The following is a 27,240-nucleotide window of genomic DNA, read 5'->3' as shown; positions in this document are numbered from 1 at the left end:
ATTTCGACAGGTCATGCAGAGATTTCTCAAATAAACATGCAGGCACTTTAACAATCAAGACTAGTGTCAAATGAGATAAGTGTCAGATGGTTGAACAATTTCAGAGAAATCAGCGATGAAAGCCTGACAACAGTGCTTTTAAAAACTGATATGGTAAAATCTCATTAAGACTTTAAAGAGTTAAGTACATGGGCTTTGAACGGAAACACTATTTTACTGTATAGAGATGGAATATTTAATACATAGTTAAATACTGTAACAAAAATAGTGTTAAACTAGCAGAAACTAGCTTGACTAAACAGTCAATATGGACAAAAGTCTGATTTTAAAATGCAAGTCAATTCTGAATTTTGCTTATCATTAATCAACTCTCCTCATTGTGCTTTCCTATGGTTTTAGAACAATGTTAGCAAATATATTCCATTACCAAACATGGTCAGCGTTACCAAGGGCTAACCAGATCTCACTGAAAACTTGTTTGAGGGTCTATTTTTCAATACTACTGTGAAAAGAGGATGACACTGGACTAATGGTTTAATACAGTTTGAATATGATCATACTAATTGTTCCATCATATGTGACACATGAAAATGTGTCAAATGATTGCTGCAGCTGCTTTTTTTAAAATTAAACTTTTAAATTATGTCTAAAGAGGAAGACTTCTGGCACTTTTTTCCACAACCATGACCTAAAACTCCATAATGATTAAAGTGCTATAGTTACATGCACAATTAAAATTAGAGGACTAGTTAACAAAGCAATACATCTGACGCAATGTTGGCTGGGTTTCTGCCAAGTTTATGCTCAGAACTTACATAGTGTCCTATGGTATTGGCGTAGGTATCTGCAATCCAGGACATCTCCCTCTCACCTGTGCTCATATCAGGGGCAGGCACATCAATACCAGGTCCTATTAGTAAGATTAAAAACATGTCTCAAGGATTAAATTCAAATATTTATCTTCAACTTCTCTGTCTCCTCCCCTTGGTGTGACAGCTGGGCTTGGTTGAGATGATCTACTTACATATTTAAGCCTCAGTTACTCAAGGAAGAACAAACCATACTTTTAAACACATTTGGATTTTAGACATATCTTGTTTAAGTAATCTGGCAAAACTCCTTTAAACTATTGACTATCTGGTTCACATTTTATGTAACTACAAATTTAGTGATAAACTAATGCATCAGAAGTCTGTTTGTATTTTTGCTTTATCCAATATCTTTCACGTATGCCACTGTAGAAAGAAAGGAGAGCTAAACATATATAACTTATACTTAGCATAACTTCATTTGATTTTAAATGTAGAAACCATATACCTCAGTTTCTTTCTTCTTTATAACAATGTTCTGCGTTTAGGTACATTTTATTGCTTGCATATACCTGAGATCAGCTGTTGTAGATACTGCAAAAGTTTCAGAGGGGTAGCCAAGTTAGTCTGTAGCAGGAAAAACTTAAACAAATAATCTAGAAGCATGCACCTTAATGACTAACAAAACATGTAGATGGTATCATGAGCTTTCATGGGCACAACCCATCATCTGAAGATGTAGGTTGTGTCCATGAAAGCTCATGATACCATCTACATGTTTTGTTAGTCTTTAAGGTGCTACTAGACTATTTGTTGTTTAAGTTCATAGATATTGCAGTTTATTGATACATTTTTTCCTCTATTCATTTCTTATTCATTGTATCACAGAATGGGAGAGCAAAGGCATCTCTAATGACAAATATTCCTTGTACCGCCCTACCAGTAATTATATGTACTCTCCTTAGGTAACTGCTTAAGGATTGTGCTAAGCCAAACTATTGAAATAAATAAGATCTAGATATCCATGGCAAAGAATTTAAACAAACTCAGCTTCCATTTAATTTTCCATAATTACAAAGAAGTTACACAGCATTTTATAATTAAAGATATTCTATCTAACCTTTCAGATGTCAATATAGCTTAGCTACCACTAACTCCAATACACAAATAATTTATTTTGATAAATATATTTGTATGGATGCTTATATGCTCTCATGTGTTCTAGAAAACAGATACTTCTGCCCATGTAGACATTAATAAAATGTAAGATACAAGCATATGCTTGTAGGGATACCTATAAGGACTTGGTTTTCTTAAGAGATCAGGAATGAAAAAAAAAAAAAAAAAAAAAAAAAAAAAAAACCCACCACTTTATTCCTTTCCTAGTCCTATGAAACTAAGAGGGTTTTTTTTGCAAGTCAGTGTTCCAGCATCAGTTCAACTGTGAGCTCTCTTCAAGTAGATAAGCTTGCACATTCAAACAGATTGAATGAAATGGATAACTTATAAATGTACTACACAGGCTATGGATTCACATAATTGCCTGTATCTCTTTTGAAATCATCTCTGATCACTAGGGGGCGGGGGGAATCTTCCATTTCCTTCCTCTGATATCAGCAAAAAGCCTTGATTTTGAGGTTACAGGAAACAAGATAGCACACATGACCAACGTAATCATTATGTGTTTCAAGTGTGACAATTTAAGTGTTCTATGTGCACGCTTGGCCAACAGGACTCCCACCTCTGGCTGGCACTAGCAGCATGTTGCAGCAGTTGGTCAGCGAAGGCAGGCTGTGGACTGTTATCTATTCCATCTGCTGTCCACTCATCAGCCCTTGATGGGCTCCCCCTCTCACTGTCCTCTCCCTGCATTGCCTCCTCCCTGCCCCTCCCCACTCCCTGGGGCATGTCCCTCGCCCAGTGCTATGTGGAGAACCAGCCCCTGTTCAACATGCTGAGCTTACCTGCACAGCCTGGCTGACAGGCTCTTTCCTTCCCCCACTGCTCTGGCTGGGCCACTGTCTGAGGAAACCCTAAGACCTTCTGGTCTGGATTGCTGGCCAGAAAGAGCAGATCCTTGCATGTGCCAAAGACCCACATAGCACTAACACAGGAAAGTCTCTCTGCCCATTAATTTAGCTCTGGAGTGGATGGGTGAAAGCAATTTTCAATCTATTCCCACCCCAAACCTGCAGGCTCCACAGCAGCCCTTTGGGCAGGCCATTAGCACCCTCTTCACTGCCACCAGAGCGGGCAGGGCTACTGTGCCTTACCATGCTGAGCCACCTCTCTGGCTGGGTTACATGTAGCCCCTGCTACAGAGTTCCATGGGCCCTAGTGTACAATGTCCAGGGCTCGACAAATAATGCAATCTATTTGCCTGTGGCGAGTAGATTGCAACCAGGAAGAGATGGGTTCAGGCTATCTACGCATGTGCAGATCGCTGGACAGCACGGCTGGCAAGCAGGACTCGCTGCGGTACGGCAAGCCCTGACAATGTCTGTGCTATAACGGGGGGTGAGGGGAGGAGTGAGGCTGGGTTATGTTGGTGGCCAGCAGCAGCCTGGAAGTGTTAACAGCCTTTCAATATTGTGAGGCAGGAAGGGGCAAGCTGTTTCTAGCCACTGGAGAGGGGAAAGGAAAAAAATAGTGAGCTCTGCAAAAACATAGGCCACGTCATCCCTTCTCACCTCCCTGAAGCTGAAGTGGCTCCTACCCTTTGCCTCTTGCACACTGTTGAAAGGCTGCTGCTGGTCACATTCTGGTGTGAACCCCAACAAAAACCTGGGGAGGACTGATCTTTTGTATCCCCTCCCCAGCAATGTATTGCCTTAGGAAGGCATATTAGGTACCAGGAGAGGCAGGTCTGTCCTGGGGGGCCCAGCCAGGCTCAGAGGGCAGAGAGCACCAGGGAGGATTGTATGGGAATATGTGTGTCACCTCTCCCCATGTGAACCCTAAAGCCTTAAAGATAAGGTATTACACAGTATTTCTTTTTAAAAGGGGCTCAGTCAACTTGATGTTAATTTGAGTGTTTATACTGAACAGCTCTGCTTGCTGTTGAACTTGCTTAAATAGGAGTAATTTTACTAGGTGTTCTATGTTCAGCATAGGGAGTGTTTCTCAATCAGTGGTACCTTTAGGGGTACTTGAAAGAAGTCTGGGGGGAGAGGGGAGACTAACACAAGTGAAACTTGGAGAAAACTGAATTTTGGTTGTAAGTTTTACAGCACTTTATTATTTTTGTACTTTTTACACCCAAACATTTCATCGCCCACCTACAATTAAGTTGTTTAAACAAAGTGTTGCAATGGTAGAAAAAAAATTGTGTGTCTGAAAACTGTAGGTATTGGGCGTTCTTATATATATATATATATATATTTTTTTTTAGAAAGGGGTACTTTATACAAAAAGGTTGAGAAACACTGCCCTGGTGAGTCACATGTTTACACAATACTGTCCAGTATACACTGCTGACAAACATGAAATTAGATTCCCAAGTAACAAGTTGACTAGTATAAGGAGCATAGGCACAGGCCCACCCAAAACTGAGCTGCAGGTACAGTGCTGCCACAGTAGCCAAGAATGTCACTTGGGCACCTGAAATTCAGGACTGAGCTATGTGCCCACAATTCAGAAAGCTACACTTCTGCAGCTCTGTCTTGCTATTTTCTGAGCCACCTCATGCATGCGCCTGACTTGGCAGGTGAAGCCCTGTGTATGGGGACACCAAGGCTAAAGGGCATGACATTAGGTTAGTAACTGAACTAGCACAAGTAACAAGGAGTCCTGTAGCACCTTACAGACTAACAGATGTATTGGAGCATAAGCTTTCATAGGCAAAGACCCACTTGGTCAGATGCACCCACAAAAGCTTATGCTCCAATACATCTGTTAGTCTGTAAGGTGCTACGACTCCTTGTCACTTTTGCAGATCCAGACTAACATGGCTACCCCTCTGAATTAGCACAGTCTGTCATTGCTCATTTACCCAAAAGTTGGGACCCAACCACATTTCCACCCCTACCTATGCCACTGACTAGTATTAATCACTGTACTTACATACCAATAAATCCCTTCTTTGCCAACTCCATAGTAAATCTTCTTGTGATCTTTTCCAATTCGTTATCCTATTAAGAAAATTTAGTGTCACTAGGATTTCATAGAAAGTTCAAAAGTCAGCCTAAAATTTCCTACAGACGTTAAATGTTATTTAGTTATTTAAAGGGTTATTTAGTAAAAAGTTGTTAATGTATTTACCTTCCAGATTTGAACAGGAGTGCTCATTTAATTTGGGCTGCTGTTAAATCATTTCTCCACAATCAAATACTGATTCTCTTTAATTTGTTGTGGAAAGAGTAGGATAAAGCTGAACAACAAATGCTGGCATCTTCCCAGTGCTAACTGGGACTGAAGTTGCTATTTTCAACTGTCATTAGCATTTTTTTTTTCAAGTCGTCTTCTTTTACAAAGACAACAGTAATACTGCTTCGGTGATTTCCCCACAGAAACAAAGAATGGAACAAAACAACTAAGGCAACTCTCAACTTTTCCTTGTTATATGGGACAGTCTTACGATATGGATCCAGATACCTCTAATCACAGAAACTGAAAATTGTTCCACTTTATTGTGTGCTGGGGTGGGGATGTCAGAATTGGCTCTGAAACTATTGACCAGACACCAGGACCACATACAGTGAATGGTGAAACAGGATGGTACTGGAGACATGGCTACAGAATATCTGGATGAGGAAACAAACATGTGGGTAGTTTCCCCTGATGGCTATGAAAATTCTACTCACTGTGAACCTTGGTAAACCCACATAGGCGAACAGCTCAATGAGAGAACTGGGGAATGAGGAAGCTGTGCAGAGCAGTACAGACAATCTTGCAGGGGTGTGTGATCAAAATGAAAAAATGCCTCAGACTCGGTTCTAAGTATATTATAGCACTGCCACACCAGGCCCAACTTTGAAGGGGCTGATAATCACGTGGGGGCCCACAAATATGTTTGGGACCAGGCCCACAAAATATTAATCCAGCTCTGCCTGCCGGGGGATGTGCTATATTGCAGCCCTGCCATTTCTCACATTTTGCTGGAGCTGGATCTCTTCGGCCCTCTCCCATCCCCAGGAGAATGAGGATTGGGCTGAGCAGGAAGAGTGTGCAGCCTCCGTCACTGATGGACTGGGTGTGCTGCTCACTGCCAGCAGGACTCTGTAGTATCTAGCAGCCCCTAGTGGCACCCACAGCTCTGCAGCCTAATTTTGTGGAGGAAACAGAATTCTGTGCAAAATCTATATTGCACAGTGTTGCAGAATTCCCTCAGGGGTAATACCAAGACTTGATTTAATCTCTCCAGAGGAAGAAATGGAAGGTGAATTTCTACTGAGCTTTTATTGCTTTCCTGCAAAAGAGCTTTGGATCTAGTCAGCCTACGCCTTTCAGTCCATACAACATATGCACACACACACACACACACACACACACACAAATATATACACACACACGTATATAATTTAAACTTACAGTATAGTTCCTAGGATTGATCTTAACACCAGCCTTTGCACCGCCAAATGGCACATCTAAAAGAGATGAAAAATGAAACTGTTTTTCTTTACAAGACAAAGGTAGAACAGAAATGATGATCTCTAAATTGTACAAAAAGGAGAACTTCTAAAAATTTGTGTAAACAAATATTTGAAAATCATCAGTCCCTAACCCCGCACTGGCAACTGTGAAGCTGACCGCCACGTCCACAGCACAATTTCATGAAAACCTACATTCTGTGCACAGAAGGGGAAATCTTTGCAGAAGTTTGAAGAGGAGCTTCTAAAATCAAGATGCCTAAGATTTACTTAAATCTATTTTCTACAAATTTTGCTGTTTATATGGATAATTGTTAATCTTTGACATTCCTTATAGCCCCATCTACTCAAACCTGAATTAAGTCCTTATGACTAAGTGGCATGTTTTCATGTGATACTAACATATTATATGTAAGATCATTTTATTGAGACAATGCACAGTAGAAAAGCTGAATGCAGAGAACTAAACACTATTCCAAAACATGAAGCTTCAATAACAGCAACGGAAATACAATATTATAGTTACGGGGTAAACATTCAAAATCACTTCTTGTAGATTTTAACAGGTCAGATTTTAGTAAAAAGAATGTAAAAAAATTCGGTTAAACTATTTCACTGTGACTTAAATCAATGCTAATTCAAATGACGATTAGTATCAAAACTTGACAGGTACGTATCACTTACCAACCACAGCACATTTGTATGTCATTAGAGAGGCTAAAGCTTTGACTTCATCCACGCTAACATCTGTGCTGTAACGAATACCTGAAAAACAAACAGGAAAAGAATGAAGCAATTAGTATTTGCAAATTGCAAATAGCAACTCTATTATACCAGCACTCTACACTCAAGTGGGCAATCTCTCTCTCATCCTGTCAAGTTTGAAGTAAGAAATGATGTACAACAGCCTTAAAATAACAAACAATCAGACAGGATCACAAAGAAAAAACAATTTCTTGCCATTTCAACCAGAAAGGACACTGTCTCAATGACTTAACTACCTGCATTCTGCTACAAAGACCTTTTACATCTGCACTTGAAAGGGAATCCTCTGAACTGTCATTCATGCTAAAATTCAACACTCTCTGGGGGGGGATTGAACAAAAACCCCCAACTACCTTACCCATTACAAAGATAGCTTCCCCAATTATCACCTCTAATACCATTAGCTCACAGCTCACCTTTCCCCACCTCTAATATCATTAACTCAGACACTTACCTTCCTTCCCCCCCACCCACCCCATATCCCCCTTCTGTTCTGAAATGTGATTTGTCCTTTTCATGTGTGTTCATTTTTTTAAATTGTATCCTTTGGTATATATGGTTGTGACTATTTTCTTCCACTATTTGATCTGAGGAAGTGGGTCTGGCCCACGAAAGCTCATCATCTAATAAACCATCTTGTTAGTCTTTAAAGTGCTACATAGTCCTGCATTTTGCTTCAGCTACACCAGACTAACACGGCTACATTTCTATTACTATTAAAATAACAAAAGCCAAGTAGGGAAATGAAATGCAAACCATTCAAAAGTTAATGGTTTTGGATAGTTTTCAATGGAAGTAAGAGGGTCACTCAATTACACCATATAGTTAACTTGGGACAAATGATGTGCCTTCAAACGATGGGCAGCTGAGAGGTATTTTAAAAGGGACAGTATTGCTTACCTAGGAATATTAAAATGCATTTATTTATTTAGGCAAATATGTAGCTGCTGAAAATGTCAGCGGTTACACATGGAGGGACGGGAGGAAGTGGCTCCTCAGGAGCTGGTGCACCCTAGCTGTCCGCTGGAGCTGGAGCCATGCTGCAGCCCCAGAGCAAGCCGCACATCCCGGAAGCAGCCACTATCAGCTTCAGCTGAAGGCAGGGAGGCTAAGGCATCAGAGGCAGCAGCATGGGAGGAACAGGCAGGAGCTGGTGCTCGTGGGAAGCTGTCTTCTCCCCTCCTCTCCCATGCTGCTGTCTGACACTTTCACATCCCTAATATTAAGACCAGCTTTCCTGTCCTGATTGCTCTAAGTACTCTAAAATATACACAGTTAATTGGATTGCTTGAAATGTGGAGTGTGTCATGGAGGTGCAGGGTAGTGTCAGTCCACTGTGGCACCCAAGTAATTAATAAATATCTTATAAACCTCTCCCTTTTCCCTCTGCTGCCATGTTTCCCATCCTCCTACCTTCACCCCATCTGCTCCCCTGGTGCCTGCTGCCCCCCCATCCCTCTACACACCTAACCTGCCTCTCTCCTCTGGTGCCTATCCCTTCCCTCCACTCCACTCCCTATGTGTGCCCTTCTGCTTCACCCCCACAAACCCCTAGCATCCTCCCTTCCCTCACTGTCCCTGCCCTCCTTGTCCTCTTCCTCCCAGGTGCCGCCCCACCATCTGCCTCCTCATGCCCCTCTGTGCCCCTCACACATGACTCGCTCCATCCCCTGCCTTCCTCATGCCCACCCCTCCTTTCAGCCCCTCTTCTCCTGGTACCCACTCCTCCCCACTCCCTCCATCTTGCCCCCATTGTCCCTCCCCTCTCCTCTTCCAGCATCATCCTGTCCCCTCCATTCTCCTATCCCCCTGACACCTCCCTGCCTATCCCCCCCTACTGCCCTTTTCCTCATTGTGTCCTCTTGGCCCCCGGCATGTGTCTCTCGTCCACCCTTCCTCCCCCTTGGCGCCTTCCCCTTTCTTCACCTACCCTGGTTCCCCATCTCCCCTCAGCACAAGCCCCTTCCTCTCCTCACCCCACCACTCCCTTAGTTCTCCTCCTGCTCTGTCCCTCACCTTCTGTCTTCCATGTGGAAAACAGTTTGCGGGGGCTAGAGCCAGGGCAGCAACGCTATTGTTATTACCACGGTCCCAGCACCAGCTGCTCCTGGGACTGGAGCAGAGACCGCCCGCGATGCTATTTTTAGGACCACGGTACTAAAAACAGCACCACAGGCGGCCCTGGCTCCAACTGGAGTGAAGCAGCAGCTGCACGAGGCCCATTTCAGCTGGGGCAGCCTCATCTCACATGCCCCGGCTCCAGGAGGAGCAGAAGGGCTGCCACTGCCTCCACCACTCACCTTCTGTTCCAGCAGGAAGGTCAGCGGTGAGTGTTGCTGCACGGCTCTTAAAATGATGTGGGCAGACCAAAAATGTTTAGTGCGCTCAGCTTAGAGGGAACACTCGTGTCAGTGTTTCAAGTATGGGTCCATTAACTATGAGATTCCAGAAATACAGCCCCCAGGAAGAAATCGCTTTTCTTTATGTTCACACATTCTGGCAACTTTTTTTTTTTTGCTCACAGATCAACTTGCATAGATTACCACCAAAAACTATTCTTTGCTCTACCTATAATTAAATCCAGACTGTTCTCATATCCTACCTTGCAACTGAAAATAAGCATGGGAAGAAAACCCCATTACTCTGCTACTGACACAGCTTACATAATTCTGTATTGTAATGGTGCAGACTGGAACCTCTAGGCATACATCCACATCTTTTCTTTGATAAAGCACCCAGGGGAACCAGATCCAAATTTCACTGAATCTTAATTACAAATCTACAAAACTCCTTCTGTACTAGGGATGTAAAAGTGTAACCTTCGCAGCTACAAACCACCCCCTCCCCTACCCTCTTGTCAGCCGACGGTCAGGGCAGTGTGCGTGTGTGCGCGCGCTGAAAAGAGGTTTAACATCCGTGACTTTACTGCTAGGACCGGGGTCCCGTCGCAGAAGGCAGCCAACAGACACCCTGGGCCTATAGGAAGAGCCTATTACATCTCAGATTTTAGCTGCTAGAATACAAGATCCCTTCGCAGCAGGCAGTCTAGGAAAGACTGAGAAATGCCCCAATGGATCTGTCACCTGGGAGTGACAAATCTAAACGCCCAAGCTCTTCCTATACCTGTCCCTTGTGACCGGCTGAAGTTCTTTTAAATTGTGCTTGGTTCTGTTACAGCAACTGAAGGAGTCAGGTTAAAAAACTTAAACAGTTACAGGTTTATTAAAAAGACTTATAAAAGCATATGGTTACAATGGCTATTGTTCTCTTTCTTAACTGCTAGCAAATACAGATCTTATGGTTACAATGGCTATTGCTCTATTTCTTAACTGCTAGCAAATATTTATCTTAAAAATGGTTACAAAGAAAATAAGGATAGAAAAATAGAAATAATGGTACCAAGTGACAGCTTAATCTTTAAAGAGCTCTAAGTCTATGTGTACACTTAAGACAAAGGACCACATCCAGGTACAATTTTTACCCCCTTTTGTGCCTCTCGACTCCAGCGTGTCAGGCCAGGGCCGGTCCCTCAATTCCTAGGAAAGACAAATACGAGGTGGGTGTCCCCTTGGAACCTCGAGAGGTCAAACACCTAACCCGACCAGCAGATAGATGGTAGATTGACACTCAGAGTAAGTGTGCTGCTGGACCCATCTTTATACCCGAGGGCCCGTATCCTCTTTCTTATCTAAGAGGCCAAATTGTACTGGTCTGTTTTGTGGCGCCAGTTCTTACAAGCAAGTTTCAAGTTAATTTACACTTGCAAGAGAGAGAACTAAACTGTGAGTACTAGACATTTTTTTTTCTGGCCGAGAGATTCCTCCCCCTGCGGACGGCTGTGTGTTCGTATCAATATGGGTTTAAGTCAAGGGCACTCCTCAGCAGCCTCTTGGTCAGCAATTGGCGTATCTCTGTTTATAGCCATTCACGGTCACACAGCCTGGGCCTTCTGCTCTGTATGCTCCAGGCAAGCAAAAATGGATATTACAAGGGGGGTTCCTGTCTGGCTACACCCCTCTGTATCAGAGGCAGAAATGCAGGAGAGGGGCAGGTGGGAGTCAGTGTGCACAGGGAGCTGGCTTGAAAGCCAGCTCCCCATTCACATCTGCTTCAGGGAGATGCCTCCTCCCACCCCACATGTAAACATGTAACCACTGAATTTTTCGGCCATTACACTTTTACGTGAATAAACCCTTTGTAACTGCCCTATTCTGTACAGCTAGAAGGTAAATGCACATTAAGTGCATGCAGATAATTCCCAGTGGCTATTGCTCTTGTGGTGAGGGTAGGGGCAGAGGTAAGGTTTCACATACTTCCTAGTGTTCAGAAGCTTGAATTTTGCTCAACTGGGCATTCTGGAATGGCATGAGCTATCACTGGGCAACCTTAATTCTGTATTAACAAAGCTCACCATTTAAGAGTTGGTAGCTTCCAACATGAATCATTCAGCAACACAATGCTAAAGCTTGCCAGCATCCCTCTAACCCTAAAACTTTGCAACTCATTTACTTTATACAAAGTAAAGTGATTTGTCGCTGGGCATTAATACTTTTATAATAAGAGATCTTGAAGAGTGACCTTGCAAAAGGGTAATGCAAAAGACTGTAAAATTTGAAAGATTTGTAATATTTTGTACCTTTCCAACTTAGAGGCAGTTCAAAACAAAGTGGAAGCTAATTTCTTTCACAAGAATTGGGAGTATAAATGATGTCTAAGAACTTATTTGTTTCTGATTACTGAAGCTGAGGACAGTGACAACTGGTTTTTAAATCTTTTAACATTTAATTTATATGGCAGCTTCATAGTGCATTAATTATCTACTTTGCTATAGCAACCAGGTATTTTAGTCAGTCAACCCTTTCATAAATAGAAATCTAGATGCTCAGATTTCCAGTTTAAAACGTGAACTTTGTGCCCACAAAAGCCAGGGGATAACAGTACAAGGTTGCAAGTAGGGATGTTCAAAGTCAGTTGAATAGGTAAGCGAGTAACCACTGAAAATCTCAGCAGTTACATGGTTACGCGCTGCATGCTCTGCAGTATACAGCTTCAATAAACTTTATATTGCAGAGCACGCAGTGAAGCCTCCCTGGGAGCAGAGCCACCAGCCCAGATCTGGAGAGGCGACTTCCCTTGCTTACCTGACTCCCAGGAAAGAGGTTTTGCTGCAGCAGCGAAGCCTCCTCCCCAGAAGTGGAGCAGGCAGCCATTGCACGCCATCTCCCGGGAAGGCTTTGTTATCCTACTGCAGCAAAGCTGACTCCTCAGACGCCAGCTGAGTTTAACGGACACAGTTAACTGATCAACATCAGCTTATTGGTTAAACCGTTAATTGGTTACACTCACATCCCCAGTTACAACCAAAAATAACTACTATGAAAGTTTCCCCCACAGCTCTATACATTCTAACCTAAAATGATTCTCTACCCTAGTCCTAAGATTCTTAAGCAAAGGCTGTAAATTGTTCCAACTGTGTGGGGTAGGTTTGTAGCAGGGACGGACTGTACTCTAGAAACAAGAATAAGACTCCACAGATTTCCTATTATCCAAAGAGGAGTACAAAACCAGGTCCTCAGACATGAAAAGCATTATCCACAGTAAACAACTGAGCTTCTAATGAAAGCCATTCCTGAATGTACTGGAAAAGATTCCAAGTCTGCAAAGAAATTAAGTGCAGCTCAAAAGTTTGATGCCAAATTTCTGCCTTCCTACGCGAACACACTTCTCAATGAGTCCAAGAGTTATAGGACTAAATGCTTTCCTTGGTAAATGCATAGGATTTTTCTTTGTCTGACGGTGAATTTAAAAAAAAAAAAAAAAAAAAAAAGACTGTTAGACTTTCATTGAAAACACATTACATAAATGGTTAGCGTTTCCCCTCACAGTTAGGCAAAGTGATCATTTGTAATGAAATGCTTAAATTGCAGATGACTCACAGCTATGGAAAATACTTTCCACTGGAAAAGGCCCAGAAAGTTTTGTTTATAAGTGAAGGATTTTCTTTCCTCACCACACCCAAAAAAAGGAAGTTAAGCCACAGTACACTGAGTAAAGTGTTCTCTTGTTCCTTTTCTCTACATTGTTTGAGTTGCTTCAAATTCCAGCTTACTTTTCTATTTAATTGCTGATGAACAGAGGAAGATATTCCCATTGCAGGGTCTCAGCTTTTAAACCTGGACACATACTATTTTCATTATTATCAGCAGTGCATTAGAATAGAGGAAAGATCAATCCAGTCGGCTAAATCAACTTTAAACAGAATTGTTAGAGAAACTAAAGATTAAATTACTCCAGAAGCATTTAACAATATCTCAGAAAACCCCATACCACCCAAAAGAAAAGGGAAAAGTAAGATCGTAAATAGCATACTGCCAAATACCTTCATACGTAGTGTTTTACTGTATGTCTACACATCAAAGTTAATTCGAAATAACAGCCGTTATTTCGAATTAACTTTCCTAACGTCTACACAGGCAAACCACTATTTTGAAATAAAATCGAAACAGCGGGGTGCTTATTTCGAATTTGGTAAACCTCATTCTACAAGGAATAATGCCAAATTCGAAATAAGCGCTGTGTAGACACTTATTCCGAAATAGGGGGCCTCCAGCCCTTTCCAGTTTCCCCTGGTGGCCATTCTGGGCCAAACCAGGAAAACTCTTCTCCTTTCCCCCAGGCCCGGAGCCCTTAAAGGGGTAGACTCTGGCCACACGGTATGCCAGAACCAGGCCTGCCAGCAGTCGCTGCCCTTCACCCAGTGGCCAGAGAGACAGGCAGCCAGTGCCAGCCAGCTGTCCCCCACCCAGTCCCCCAGCTCCCAAGAGCCAGCCAGGGGCTGGAGGTGGCGGGCACCCTCCTGAACTAGTGCAGAGATCATGGACCTCATTGAGATTTGGGGGGAGGCCTCCAATGTCCACGATCTCCGCACTAGACGGAGGAACGCTGCTGTCCATGGACACATAGCTGGCACCATGGCCACCAAAGGCCATATGCGCACATAAAAACAGGTGAGCATGAAGATCAAGGAGCTGTGGTAGGCATATGCCAGGGCCACTCAGGTCAGCTCCTCAGCAGGAGCAGACACCTACCCCTACTTTGATGCCCTGGACAGCATCATGATGGTCCATGCCACCCCAGGGGGCAGCAATCCGGGACCGGAGGGCCCTGACCAGGGTGCAGAGGAGGAGCTGCCACAGAGGGTGCCATGGTGGCTGGACCCCCGAGCTGTCCCAGCAGCGGAGTCACTAGGGTCATCCGGGGAGGCCACACCATGTAAGTGCCCATCACTGTTCCCTTCCCGGGTTGGGGTGGGGGGGGTGAGACCAGGGACTGCGCTTGTCGGCCTTGCTTTCCACGGATCACGCAGCAACCTGTGCACGTACGAGCATGTGCCGTGCCATCCCCAGGCAGGTGGCTCCATCTGCCTGCCACACAGGCAAGTCTGTGTGTGTGAGAAGAGACCTGACATGCTCCTCACCCCAGGGCGGGACACAGCAGGATGCCCTCCCTTCACAAGCCTCCTCTACACAGAGGCAGGAGACATCTCCCCCCACCTCGGCCGCACTATACACAACACAGAGGCCTGGGTGCAGTCTCGGGGCAGCTCCCACTCCCAGGGATAGCCGGACATTCTGACCATGGCCTCTGTGCAAGTACAGTGGCTCTGATGGTGCAAGGCATGGTCATCCTCACCTTGTGGGGGGGCTGGGCTTCATCCATCGTGTCCCCAAGGAGAACTGACCACTTCTCCCCTTTCTCCACAGCCGCAACAGCGTAGCACCCCACCCGGTACACCCTCCTGCACCCAAGGGCTCAGCAGGTCCACCGCAACACTGGAGGGGTACTGAGACCAGCACCTGGGGGTCCTGTGAGCTCTGCACCGCACCATGGAGCAGCGGGTGCAGGACGAACGGGAGTTCCGGCAGGAGCTGCTTGCCCAGGTTTGTGCCATCTGTGCCCATCTGCAGACCCTGGTGCAGAGCGTGCTGCCTCGTGCCGCTCCCGTGCCTGTTGCCTCCCCAGCTCCCGCTCCTCCTCCCCCTCCCGCCTCAACCTTCACACCCCTCCTACCCATCCCCCCAGGGACGCCGAGGCCCTCGCACCTGCTGTGCTGGGAGACAGTTGGCCCAGCAAGACCCCCACCCCGAGCCCTGAGCTTCCCCTCCCCTTTCCCACCCTCTTCTCCTCTCTCCCACCTCCTTTCCCCAGTCTCCCCAGAGTTTCATACCCACCCCCCAGGTTTAGTTAAATAAACAGTTTATATTTTTGAAAATGTGTATTTTATTTGACATCAGGAAGGGAGGCTAGGGAGGGGTACGTGGAAGGATGTGAGGGAGAAATGAGGCACAAGCCCCCAATGGAGCAGACCAGGGAGGCTCTTAGAGTTTCCACCCTGAGGAGCACTCTTGCAGGGCCTCCTAGATACTGACAGTCCCCCCGATGGCAGCCTGCAGAAAGTGCAGCCATGCTCACAGCAACACGTCCAAGAGAAGCACCAGAGTGCCTAGAGGCAGCTTTGGCTCCATGTTGCAGAGTGCTGTAGTGTCCCGAGTGAGGGCAACCAGAGCACGCAGAGACAAAATGCTTTGCTGTCCCTCATCAAGGTAGGCAAGCAAGTAGGAAAACCTGAGAACTGGCTGTCCAGGGGGTCCCTTTAAGCCCAGACCTCAGATAGCCTCAGGCAGCAGCCCCACACAGTAAGTCCTGACTTGGTGCCCTGCTGGAACTGGTTCTGGCCGACCTTAAATGCGATTCAGAGTCTACTCAGTGTGGACGTGCTATTTCAAAATAGCAAAATGCTATTTTGAAATGCATTTTGTGAATAGATGCCTTATTTCGAAATAAGCTACTTCGAAATAAGATATTTTGAAATAACACTGTAGTGTAGACATACCCTCACTTATCTCAGTCTGTCAGTCTAGAATTTTTTAGACAGAAGAACAGAATACAGGAAGTTTCAATAATGCCAAGTACATTGGTACAAGAAATTAATTCCACAGGATAGTGTGTGAAAGTATAATCACTACAATCATCTAAAGCCATCAAAATTGAATGTGTACTCAACAGTTAGCCCTCTGAATATAGCAAGACAGAACCTCAGTAATTTTTTTATCTGAAAAAAAAAAAAAAAAAATGTAGTCCTCCCCCCCCCCCCTTCGTATATGCTAAAATGGAAGTGAGAGAAGACTTTATAGTTGGACATATTAAGGCCTAAATCTTATCACACACTGGTCAATCCCTAGAACATATTTTTAATGTTTGATAAAGTCAGACTTCTGCATCTCACTCCATTGCATCGAAGTATCATACTGCAAGTGTCATGGAGAGTACTGCAAGGAGGCCAGGACGCTCCAGAACGCTGTCCCAGCAAGTTATTTTTAGCTGGCACTGCATACGAGAATGACAGAAGGAGCTGGCTGCTCCACATCTCTTCTCAGGAGCAACTGTACAGCCCCCAGCCCAGTTCACTGCCCTTCCACGGAGCTGTATCTCTGTAGAGCTAGGGGCAGTACAGCTGCTGAAAGTGCTGCTGGCTTTCTGCTCCTTTCCCTGCTGCCCCACCCAGGGGGCAGCTCTGTGAAAAGGCAGGGATTAGGGCTGGGAGTTCTGCTCCTTTCACTGCTGGGAAAAGGCATCACAAAAAGGAGCAGAAAACCAGCAGCTCTTCCCACAGCTGTACTGCTCCCAACCCTGTTCCGATAGCCCTATCCTACTGTAGGGATTGAGACAGCTCCATGGAAGGGCAGAGCTGGGGATTCTTCTCCTCTCCTCACCCCTTCTCCTCCATTGGATGGATCACAAGGAGGGGATGGACAGAGCATCACACGGGTTGGAGGCAGGGCAGAGTCACATGGAAAAGTCATGTGTCGCATTCCCCTCCCCAAGCTGGTGTTCTCCTTCCCCATACTGATAAATAGATTTTACTTGCACCACTGCTCATGAATGATTCATTCATGGATACTAATGCCACAAGGGATCACTAGTCTGATCTACAGATTGCAAGCCATTACATTTTCACCCTGTTACCTCTCTAAGCCCAAAGCTTTTGTTTGACTAAAGATTAGTTTCCTGAAATGCTTCGATACCGATAAACGGTATATGGAAGCTTTAGATCTGAATTTCTTCTCTTTACTAGTACTGAATCAGTTCAGATACGATTTTTGTTAAAGAATGCATCCAATTAGAAGCTATTTATAACAATTAAGAACATCTTTTGGATTCTATCATATACCATTGAGGGAAGTCATCAGTGGTGCTCCAGATGTACAGCAACAGGATGAAGCATAACCAGTTCAAATAGGAATTCCAGAAATGCAGAGAACTGTAAAACAGGTACTAGCATAAACCCCATGAAAGACCTTGATTTTTTTTTTTTTTAAGTGAAAAATAAAGTCAACCTAGCTTCTAATCCAAGATCTGAATGTGTAAAGATGCTAATGTTAGGCATATATTGCCTTGGCTTCTGAAAGAAACTGAAAGTATGTTATTTTTAGACACGACAGAAGCACCACGTTTCAGATACAAGTTAGATTTCTAGGCATAATGAGAACTTCGAGATGCTTACTAAAATTTATGTATTGGAAAGTTGATAGATTCAGAATGTTTCAAGACCTTTTTAGTTTAGTTACCCACAGAATACACTCTATATTACGTAGTCTAACATCCACAGAATATAAAGCATTCCTTCCATTTAATCAGAAAATAAAGGTTCTCTAGTCACCATAGTAACACTTCATAACAAAACATCCCAGTGACTGCTCTCACTTAATTAAGCCTCTTACAGAACTCAGGAAGTCTGAGTAAGAGCTTGGAAGCATCTTTACATCTGCTGGTTTGAATCAATTTATGTACAGTTTAGGGTTTTGTTTTCTATTTTGAGTTTCACCTCTTAAAAAAAACCCACCAGAGGGAATCAAGATTGGAAGGGGATACATAGTTCTGGCATTTTAAAAGATTATTATTTATCCTTTTTACAAAAATGTAGTTGTTCTGTGCGCCTTGATATTGCAAAATGTACAAGTATCAGAAAAGCTTTTTCTGGGCAGGGACTAAGAGTACTTATCACAATAGGGCCCTTGATCACACCTGGTACTAACAGGAGCTACAGCAAATACATTATAATCACACATTAGGAACAGATCTTTTGATTCTGCAATGATCAGTTTTAAACCAGCTTTGGTGACAAACTAGTTCTGCTATAGATACTTATTTTACACATGTGATTTCCTGGTAATATTTACACATGGAGTTAAGTTTGGAAAGTTCAGAAGGGAAGAGGTTAGTTGGTTTGGTTATGGATTTATTAACATTAAATTGTATAAATAAAAGTACCATACCCCCGCCCATTTTTGTGTGTGACACTAGGAATAGAACGTGTAACTACCTGCTCCAACATGATCATAGGCCTTTTCAGAAGGTGTGGTCATTTTTTCATATGTGAAAGTTAACCAAGGGGTGCACCAAGGGTTCCATACCAGGACTCATGCTTAATGTTATTAATCAGCTGGAGATGGAGATGAACAGTGAAGTGGCACATTTGCAGATATTCTAATAAAGCTAAGTGAGCGGGTAATATTCATTGTTGCCAAATGCAAAGTAACTTACATTGGAATAAGTAAATTCAACCATTCACTCTCATTCTTGGGTTCTAAATTATCCACCAGGAAAGAGACCAGAATAAAGTACATTAAACAACTTTAAAAAAGGAACAAGCGCCTTCTTATTCCTAGGGATTAGTCAATTGCTGAAGTGGTTAGTTAAGGTTAGGAAAAATCTCTGGATATTTTAGCCTACAGTCAACTAATCGATAAGCCCAGACACAATACTCCAGTTGAGGTCTAATCAGCACAGAGTAGAGAAGAAGAAATACTTCTCGTGTCTTGCTCACAACACTCTTGTTAATGCATCCCAGAGTCATGTTTGCTTTTATTGCAAGAGTGCCAACACTGACTCATATTTAGCTTGTGGTCCACTATGATCCCTTTCTGTAGTATTCCTTACTAGACAGTCATTTCCCATTTTGTGTGAGAGAAACTGTGGAGTACTTTGCACTTGTCCTTATTAAACTTTATCCTATTTACCTCAGACCATTTCTCCAGTTTGTCCAAATCATTTTGAATTATGACCCCATCCTCCAAAGCACTTGCAACCCCTCCCAGCATGGTATCACAGTCAACATAATAAGGGTACTCTGTATGCCAGTATCTAAATCATCCATGAAGACACTGAATAGTACTGGTACCAAAATAGTCTCCTGTGGAACCCTACTTGTTAACGCTCTTCCATCATGACTGGTAACCATTAATAACTATTCTTGGAGAGCAGTTATCTAGTTATTCACCCACCTTATAGTAGCCCCATCTAGGTTGTATTTCCCTTGTTTACTGAAAAAGCCACATGATACCATATCAAATGCTTTACTAGAGTCTAGGAATATCATGTCCACCTCTTCTCCCTTATCCAGGAGGGATATTCTATCAAAGAAAGCTATCCGATTGGCTTGACATGATTTGTTCTCTACAAATCCATGCTGGCTAATACTTATCTACTTATTATCTTACAGATGTTTGCAGATGGATTCCTTAATTATTTGCTCCATTATCTTCCCTAGCACAGAAGTTAAACTTACTGGTCTGTAGTTTTCTTAGTTGTTCTTATTTCCCTCTTTATAGATGGGCACAATATTTGCCCATTTTCCAGTCTTCTGGTGTATCTCTCAAATCCCATGACTTTTCAAAGATAACTAAAGGCTCAGATACCTTCTCTATCAGCTCTTTCAGTATTCTAGGATGCATTTAATCAGGCCCCAGTGACTTGAAGAGAACCACTGTTCTACTGATATAAATGTCTTTTATCAATACTGAGGGGATGTGCTCCCTGTGCTCACCAAAGAGCCATATTTAGATCTCTCATGATCCATAATGTGCCAACCTCATTATGGAGTTAGCAGCAGAGAGGAGAAGGGGAGGAGGCCAGGTAGCTGAAGGAGGAGGGGCTGCAGGATGCAGAGTGATGTGATAACATCACTCTGTCGTCCCTTAGAGAAAGCTTGTTATAGGTATCGTAAGACAACTTATTCTCCTTCCCATCTATGAATAAGATATACTGGTAGAGGCACCTTTTACATCAATATAATGAGGGGTGGGCTTGTACCACTCAAATTCTGTGGATAGAGTTAAAGTAGTAAAATTTACATATATACACACACACATAGATAATCAGTGCTTCCTTCTTGCCGTATATAATCTGATCTTCCATATACAATAGGACTTTCCTAAATTAACTCCTGTTTTAATTACAGCATTTCTCTTGAAAAAGCATCCACCTGGGTGACATAGCTTACATCAACCTAATGCAATTTTAACCCTCCCTGTTAAATCTGTGTTTTAATGTACAAACCTGCATCTACAGCCTAATCTACACTGTTCTTAAGTCAATGTAAGTTACATCATAGAGGACTGTGAAAAAATGTTATCCTGAGTGACACAGCTTCCATCAATCTAATGCAATGTCTATACCATGCTGTGTTGGTTATAGACACTCTACTACTGACTTCACCTCTCCAAGGGGCAGAAGATAAGTACTGAACTCAATAGGAGAGCACTCGGACATCAGCTTATTGTATCAATCACAGTAGCACCAATTTAGGATGCCAGCATAGACAATCCTTTACAGAAATTAGTATAATCCTGAAAAGATATGATAAAAGCCTTGCTGGAGGAAGAGGATAACAGTAGATTGGGGAAGATAACTGTAGAGGAATGAGTTATTGCATTCAGAAACACATTCTCACGCAGATACAGGACAGGAGGGACTGTGAAATCTACTATCCAAAAGAATAGAAAACAGAACAGGTAGAGATTTGAAATACTCAGCAGAAGTAAGTTCCCTTTCACAATCAGTCACACTGTTCCACAAAGAAATGCAGATTCATCACCCACAAGTTGTAGGAGCAATGATTTGAGCCATTCATCTCTCTTTACAATAAGATATTTGATCAATGTCTTGTCACATTTCATTTAATCAGTGTTTTGAAAATCTCAATCACAAGATTGTTTACAATCTGACCAGAGATCCAAAATGTATATGGAAACCTTAGCAAACAAACTAAAACAAATTCTTGTTGCATCATTTTAGATGATTTAAGATCGCCAGATGGGACAGGGAACAAGCTGTTTCACAACAAAGGTCAATTTGGATTCACTGAGGGGGGACTCCTAAACAGCTACCATAAACAGGTTTTCAAAGAGTACCATTTTACACCCACTGTACAGGAGGCCCTTTAAACATCAGTGAATCCAGTCTTAACTACCAAGTAGCTGTTAATATAAAAAAATGACTTTGCTGGCCATAAGCTTTTAAGCCCCATTAACCCTAGGAAATTGACCTGTGGTTAAACAACTGATCTCAACTGGCTCATACAAAAAAGATTAACAGTTTTGTCCCAGCTCAACTATCAGTTAAACAATTTTAGTTTGTTAAATAAAATTATAGATTTTAGTTAGAAAACAGCTAGTCTAGTCTACTTTGCCTTCAAGTCAACTGTGGTCTGCTACCCCCCATTTTCTGTCCCCACTTGGATTGTTTTAGTTCTCTAGACAGCTCTCTCTATGATGAGCAACAGCAGCTGTGGTTTCTTGTTAACTCCACCCCATAGCATACAAGTCACTATGTAAGCAAAGAAAGGGAGAAATGATTCTTAGTAACATTTTAGCTACCAAATGAATCTCTCCAGCTTTCAAAAAAGTTGAATTTTGGGTAATATTAACAAACTCGAAAAGCTATACTGTATCACAAAAAACGAGGAAAAAAGCAACATTACTTCTCTGAGAATTTGTAGAAGTCTTATTCTTCCTACTGGGTCATTTAACTTTCTTTATTATCAAAAAAGTAATTTCTAGAAACTGGAATGTGTAAGATTTATCAAAGAATGATCTAGGCTCTCTCAAGCAGAATATTTCAATGAACAGCTAACTTAGCAATTTAATGGCAGTTTTTAAAGTGTTCCTAGAATTTATAGAGAGGCACAAAAAAATCTAAAGAAAGATTTATCTTGCTGGATTCCATATGTTTTAAAGTGTGTAAATTAGTACCCTCTTCACTACTTATTCTCTAATAGAAGTGCCATCAATGCTTGAGCAAAACATTTCACTTCAAATACTCTTGAATTCTTTCTAATAATAACTGCTTGTACTTATAAATTGCCTGTTTTTCGGACACGGGTCAAAACACTTCCTTTACCTACCACTAAAGGTGGCTGCTCCTTCCCTGAACTATTATTTTGTGGGGTAGTTGGTATTCAGATATATCAGATCAACAGTTCTTAAGACTTTCAAACAAAAAAAAAGTCACTAAACATGTTTACATTACCAACAACTTCCACCACTGAATCGAGACGTAGTAAAAAAAATCTTATTTATGTTGCTTACTGTTTACATTTCATTGATTGGACATGTCCAAGTCAGCTGCATTTTTGGAAGAAAGACTTAGCATTATATTGAGTTGCAAATACTGTAGGGACGCATGAGCAAAGCCCACTTCAAAATTATGAAAACACTTCTATAAGTCTCTGATTTTTATAAATTATATTTATAAAAATATATTTATAAATTGAAAACTTTGAGGTAACAAAAAGTTTGACAGTGCTATGGCATAACTACTGAATCCAACAGATATCTAGGATATTCTATTTTAGTTTAAGCAACTGTATTAAAATAAACTAATCTGAGTATGAAACTGTTTTTAATGCCTTTATGCAGTGGGGGTTTTTTGGGTAAGAAAAAAGGTGCCGGTACTCCGGGGCAAAGTTAAGAGAAAAAAAAGGGGGGGGGGGGGGGAAGAGAGAGGAAGACACTTGTGGAACAAAACAAAACGCCATGCTGGGATCCAAAATGTGGTCTTGGCCTCTTTAAGGACCAAAATGCCAGGCTGGGAGCCGGAAAAAAATGCCACACATCTCGAGCAGGCTTCCATTAGGAGCAGAGCCAACCCAAGAGCCGGTACACACAGGGGAAATGCCATTTCTCTTCTGTGTGCTGGGAAAAGAGGTGACAGTACGCTGTTCCGTACTGCCTTTATGTATTTAAAAAGTCACCATGAATGATTTATGGAATTTATATTAAGGCAATGGCAACAAATGCAAAAGAATCCTGATCTTTTGGAACAACATGTATTAGGCACAAGATCTTAGAACCGTTTGTCCGTAACTTTCAAACAATATTAAATACTGATCCTTTTAAATAACAGTTCTGATTTTTCACCTTAGTGCCTCATAACACCTAGATTTTTCTCAGTTACACTTAAAGATGTAAAGCCAAAATTAGATTAGTACTCAAGGGGCTGTGCCCCTGCTCACTACGCTTGTCAACCCCCCTTTTGAGCCTGATGATATCATTCTGCTGCATGGCCAGAAGTTTCTCATACACGCACGTACAGAGAGAGAGAGAGAGATTAGGGGTGCGTGTGAAAGGTTCACTGGTTTACTGGTAAGCATCACCTTAAACGTGTAATGCTTACCAGTTCCAGTTAACCAGTAACCAGCAGGTGTGGAAGCAGCTGCCTGCCTGCTGCAAGCAGGGGGCTGCTCCAGCCCTGCAGGGGCCCTGCCACAGAAAGGGGTTGCTCTTGTCCAGAGCAGCCCCTGTCTGCGGGGAGCCTGGGTACCCCAAAGGCAAGGGCTGGAAGTTAGGAGCCAACAGCAGCTGGGAGCCAGGAGAGCCAGTCACAGGGAAAGGCCGGGAGCACCATCAGCCAGACTGGAGTGGTCCCCAGTCCAGATCCCACCTTAGTTAACTGGTTAAATGTTAGGTCAATCTAACATTTAACCGGTTAACTGATTAACTGGGATTTTACAAGAATAGCCCCATGATAATGAAGTTGAATGTACATTGCTTATGCTAGTTATTTCTGTCCAGTTACTAACAGTACTTTACATTAAAAAAATAAACACCTGCACAAGTATGTTTATTTGGAGATGCATTTATTTAGTACAGAAGATTTTTTTTTTTAAATCTTGAAATAGGAAAGGTTCCCATTTTGCTCTACAACACAACCCTTCCTTTCATCATCGCTCAAAATATGAGCAAGCCAGTTTGCAATGTTAATCTTTGAACTCTGCTTTCATACACTTAGATTAAGGATGTTAAATATCGACTAACTGATTAATTGAATAGTTGATGCATTTTTGCATCGACTACAGGCAGTCTCCGAGTTACGCAGATCTGACTTATGTCGGATCCGCAGTTATGAACGGGGTTTGCTCCGCGTCTCCCTGGTCTGCTGGAGACCAGCAGACCAGGGAGACGGGGAGCAAAGCCTCTGAGGACGCCGGCAGCGGAACAGCCGCAGCACGTCTGGGCTGTCCCGCTGCCCCTGTGCTCCGCCGCTTTGCTCCGGATGCCTGTGGTACAGCAGCTGGGGCGCTGCCGGTTGGTCCCATAGCGCCGCTCTGGGCGCTACTGGACCAACCCAGCAGCACCCAAGCTGCTCTGCCCCAGGCGTCCTCAAGTCAGCCGCTGCTGAAACTGACCAGCGCTGACTCCAGGAAGCCTGGGGCAGAGCAACTCTGCCTGGGCTTCCTGTAGTCAGCCGCTGGTCAGTTTCAGCAGCGGCTGAATCTGGATGCCAGTTCCGACTTACATACAGATTCAACTTAAGAACAAACCTACAGTCCCTATCTTGTACATAACCCGGGGACTGCCTGTACTACAAGCAGCAATGAAACAGTAAAGTATCAAGTCCATTTCATTAGATGCGGCATGTGAAAGTTACGAGGTAAGAGAGGCAGAGATTGGATGAGAACTGAAAACTAGGAGTAGCGGAGGGAGACCTGCCATCCTTGAAGTATCATACATATACTAGACAGAGGCTCATAAAAGTTAAAGCACTCAAAGCAGGATAATGGAATAGCATCAATGTAAAAAAAAAAAAAAAAAAAAAAAAAAAACCAGTATCATCTCATTCCTTTCCTACAATGGAAATGGATTTCTTTTAACCAGGGTTTCTTTCTGTCTTAGTCCTTGATGATCCAGATCCCCATCCTAGTTTATTGTAACTAACTCTGCATAGTAGGTCTAGTTCTCCAGCTATCTGATGCATAGCAAGTGTACAAGTCCCATCTCTGTGCTCTGTTTAAATAGGATTTCAGGTAATTGAAGTGATCTGATAAACTATCAGTTGCAACTGTATGCTATTAATCTGGCCTCCCAATTGCTAAATTACCAGTGTTCAGCCTAGATCAAATATGACACATCCATAAGGAATAAATTATATTTATATTAGGGGTATTAAAATGCATTTAATCAAGTAAACATACGAAAATGCAACCTGTGCACATGGGGAGCTGGCATTCAAGTTGGCTCCCCCGCTCCTTCCCCGGCACTGACTGACTCATCAGTTAACATGGTTACACTTCCACATCCCTAATTTGTATTACTTTAATCTTCAGACAACAGCTCTTTCTCCTCCTTCCTCCCCCAAACCCATCTCCTGTTATTTGAACAGTGAACATGTTCAGCGCTGGACCAATGACAATGCTGCTTGTTTTGACAGGCATATGGCTAGGTTAGGACAGAGCTGAGAGATGACCTCTCTTGCAGAGGATACAGAGATGTGTGTGGTGATGGGGGCGGAGGGGGGGGGGGGGAGGGGGGGGGGGGGAGGTGTCAGTGGCCAGGAGCTCCCCACCAGCCTGTAGGGTTGGCACTGCTGGATACGTTGTATTGGGCATATAGTCTTGCTTTTAAAACTGCAATGTTGGCTGTGCACATATTTCCTGTTTTTTGTAGGGAGCCAAAACTAGCTGAGGAATGGGAAAAAAAAACTCCCTTCAGAGTATAGTCCTAGCAGTGCACTATAAAAGGGAATCATTTTTTTCCCTTACAGTGAATATATTGTTGGCAGTATTTGGAGCTACTGATAACTAAGGAGGAATTATATGGGAGCTAAAAGCATGTGGGAGCTTTCCCTACTTCTGGGCCTCGGTAAACAGTCCTCTCCAACAGCTACCCTTCCCTCCTTTGCTACTATAGTAAAGTTCTCTCTCCTGTTTCAGTCCACTGTAATAACTTGTTTGTTGGGTGCAGCATTGGCTGTGTATGAATGGGACATAAAAATACACTCCTACTTTTTGTAAAAGGTTGTTACTTATGAATGTACTGTAGTGCAGTACTGGCTCTGCATATATCAGTGGGACTGGCCAATGTTCCCTGTAAGATGTGGGCTTGTGCCACCCCTCAGGAAAGAGAGTCAAATGATGTCCAGCTGATTAGAAGAGCACCCACAGCTCAGATTGCTTTGTTTCTACTGATGGTGTAGATTTGCATGCATGTCAGTTCACAAAATTATTCTGCATGTGGATGGAAAAGATTAGCGGGACCACTGATGCTGGCTATGTATGAAAAGGGCTCACCAACCTAGCAAGGGACACCCCATGTACGTATGTGGGGATCATCGGGTCTCAACCTGCAGGATGTGGAGGTGCTACCCGTCTGTAAACCTGTGCCCCCCCTGCTGGGGGTGCAACGCCGGCTGTGGGAATGGGGAGGCGGGGAGCAGGTGCGTGTGGGGCGGGTGCGGAGCTCACCTCCCTTGCAGGGGGTGCGGTGCTGGCTGTGCTGCGCCCGGTAGCCCTCGATCACCTCCCACTCTCCGTTGTCGCGCTTGATGGGGAAGGAGACGCTGAGCACGTGGTTGCAGGGCTTGATGATGCGCAGGATGCCGCGGACGCGGTGGCGCCGCTCCTCCAGGCTCTCCCGCGAGCGCAGCCCCTCCACCAGCTTGTCCTCCACGATGCCGGCCCCGCGGTCGAAGAACCCCTCCACCATCTTGAAGAAGTTGGGGTCGTCCTCCCGCTCCGCCTCGCTGTAGCGCCGCCGCTGCGGGAACCGCGCGCTGGGGCCGCCCCACAGCGCAGCCCCGGCGGCCGCGCCCGGCTCCGCGCCCGCCAGCACCGAGCCGGCCCCGGCGCGGGCCGCGAGCAGCTCCCCCAGGTAACGGTACATAGCGGCAGCTCCTGCGGGGCGGGGGCGGTGCTGACAGCGCTCGCCCCGACGGCACAAGAGAGGCGGCCTCTGCCGCCG

General features: G+C 43.7%; 1 protein-coding gene across 1 annotated transcript in view; it reads right to left on the bottom strand.

Annotated features, from left to right (window-relative positions):
• The window catches only part of GLUD1 (glutamate dehydrogenase 1), a 56,985-nt gene extending 29,749 nt beyond the window's left edge, over positions 1-27,236 (bottom strand). Inside the window, exons 1-5 of the mRNA XM_075934828.2 lie at positions 26,745-27,236; positions 7,082-7,162; positions 6,339-6,394; positions 4,876-4,939; positions 816-910 (exon numbers count right to left, since the gene is read on the bottom strand). Of these exons, the coding sequence (XP_075790943.1) occupies positions 816-910; positions 4,876-4,939; positions 6,339-6,394; positions 7,082-7,162; positions 26,745-27,162 (714 nt within the window). The 5' untranslated portion in view covers positions 27,163-27,236. The remainder of the gene's footprint in view (positions 1-815; positions 911-4,875; positions 4,940-6,338; positions 6,395-7,081; positions 7,163-26,744) is intronic.
• Between the last annotated feature and the right edge of the window lie 4 nt (positions 27,237-27,240).

Source organism: Pelodiscus sinensis, chromosome 8, assembly GCF_052426305.1.
Source record: "Pelodiscus sinensis isolate ZL-2025 chromosome 8, ASM5242630v1, whole genome shotgun sequence".
Taxonomy (NCBI): domain Eukaryota; kingdom Metazoa; phylum Chordata; order Testudines; family Trionychidae; genus Pelodiscus; species Pelodiscus sinensis.
The sequence above is the reverse complement of the archived record's forward strand: the minus strand, read 5'-3'. Positions and strand labels throughout refer to the sequence as shown.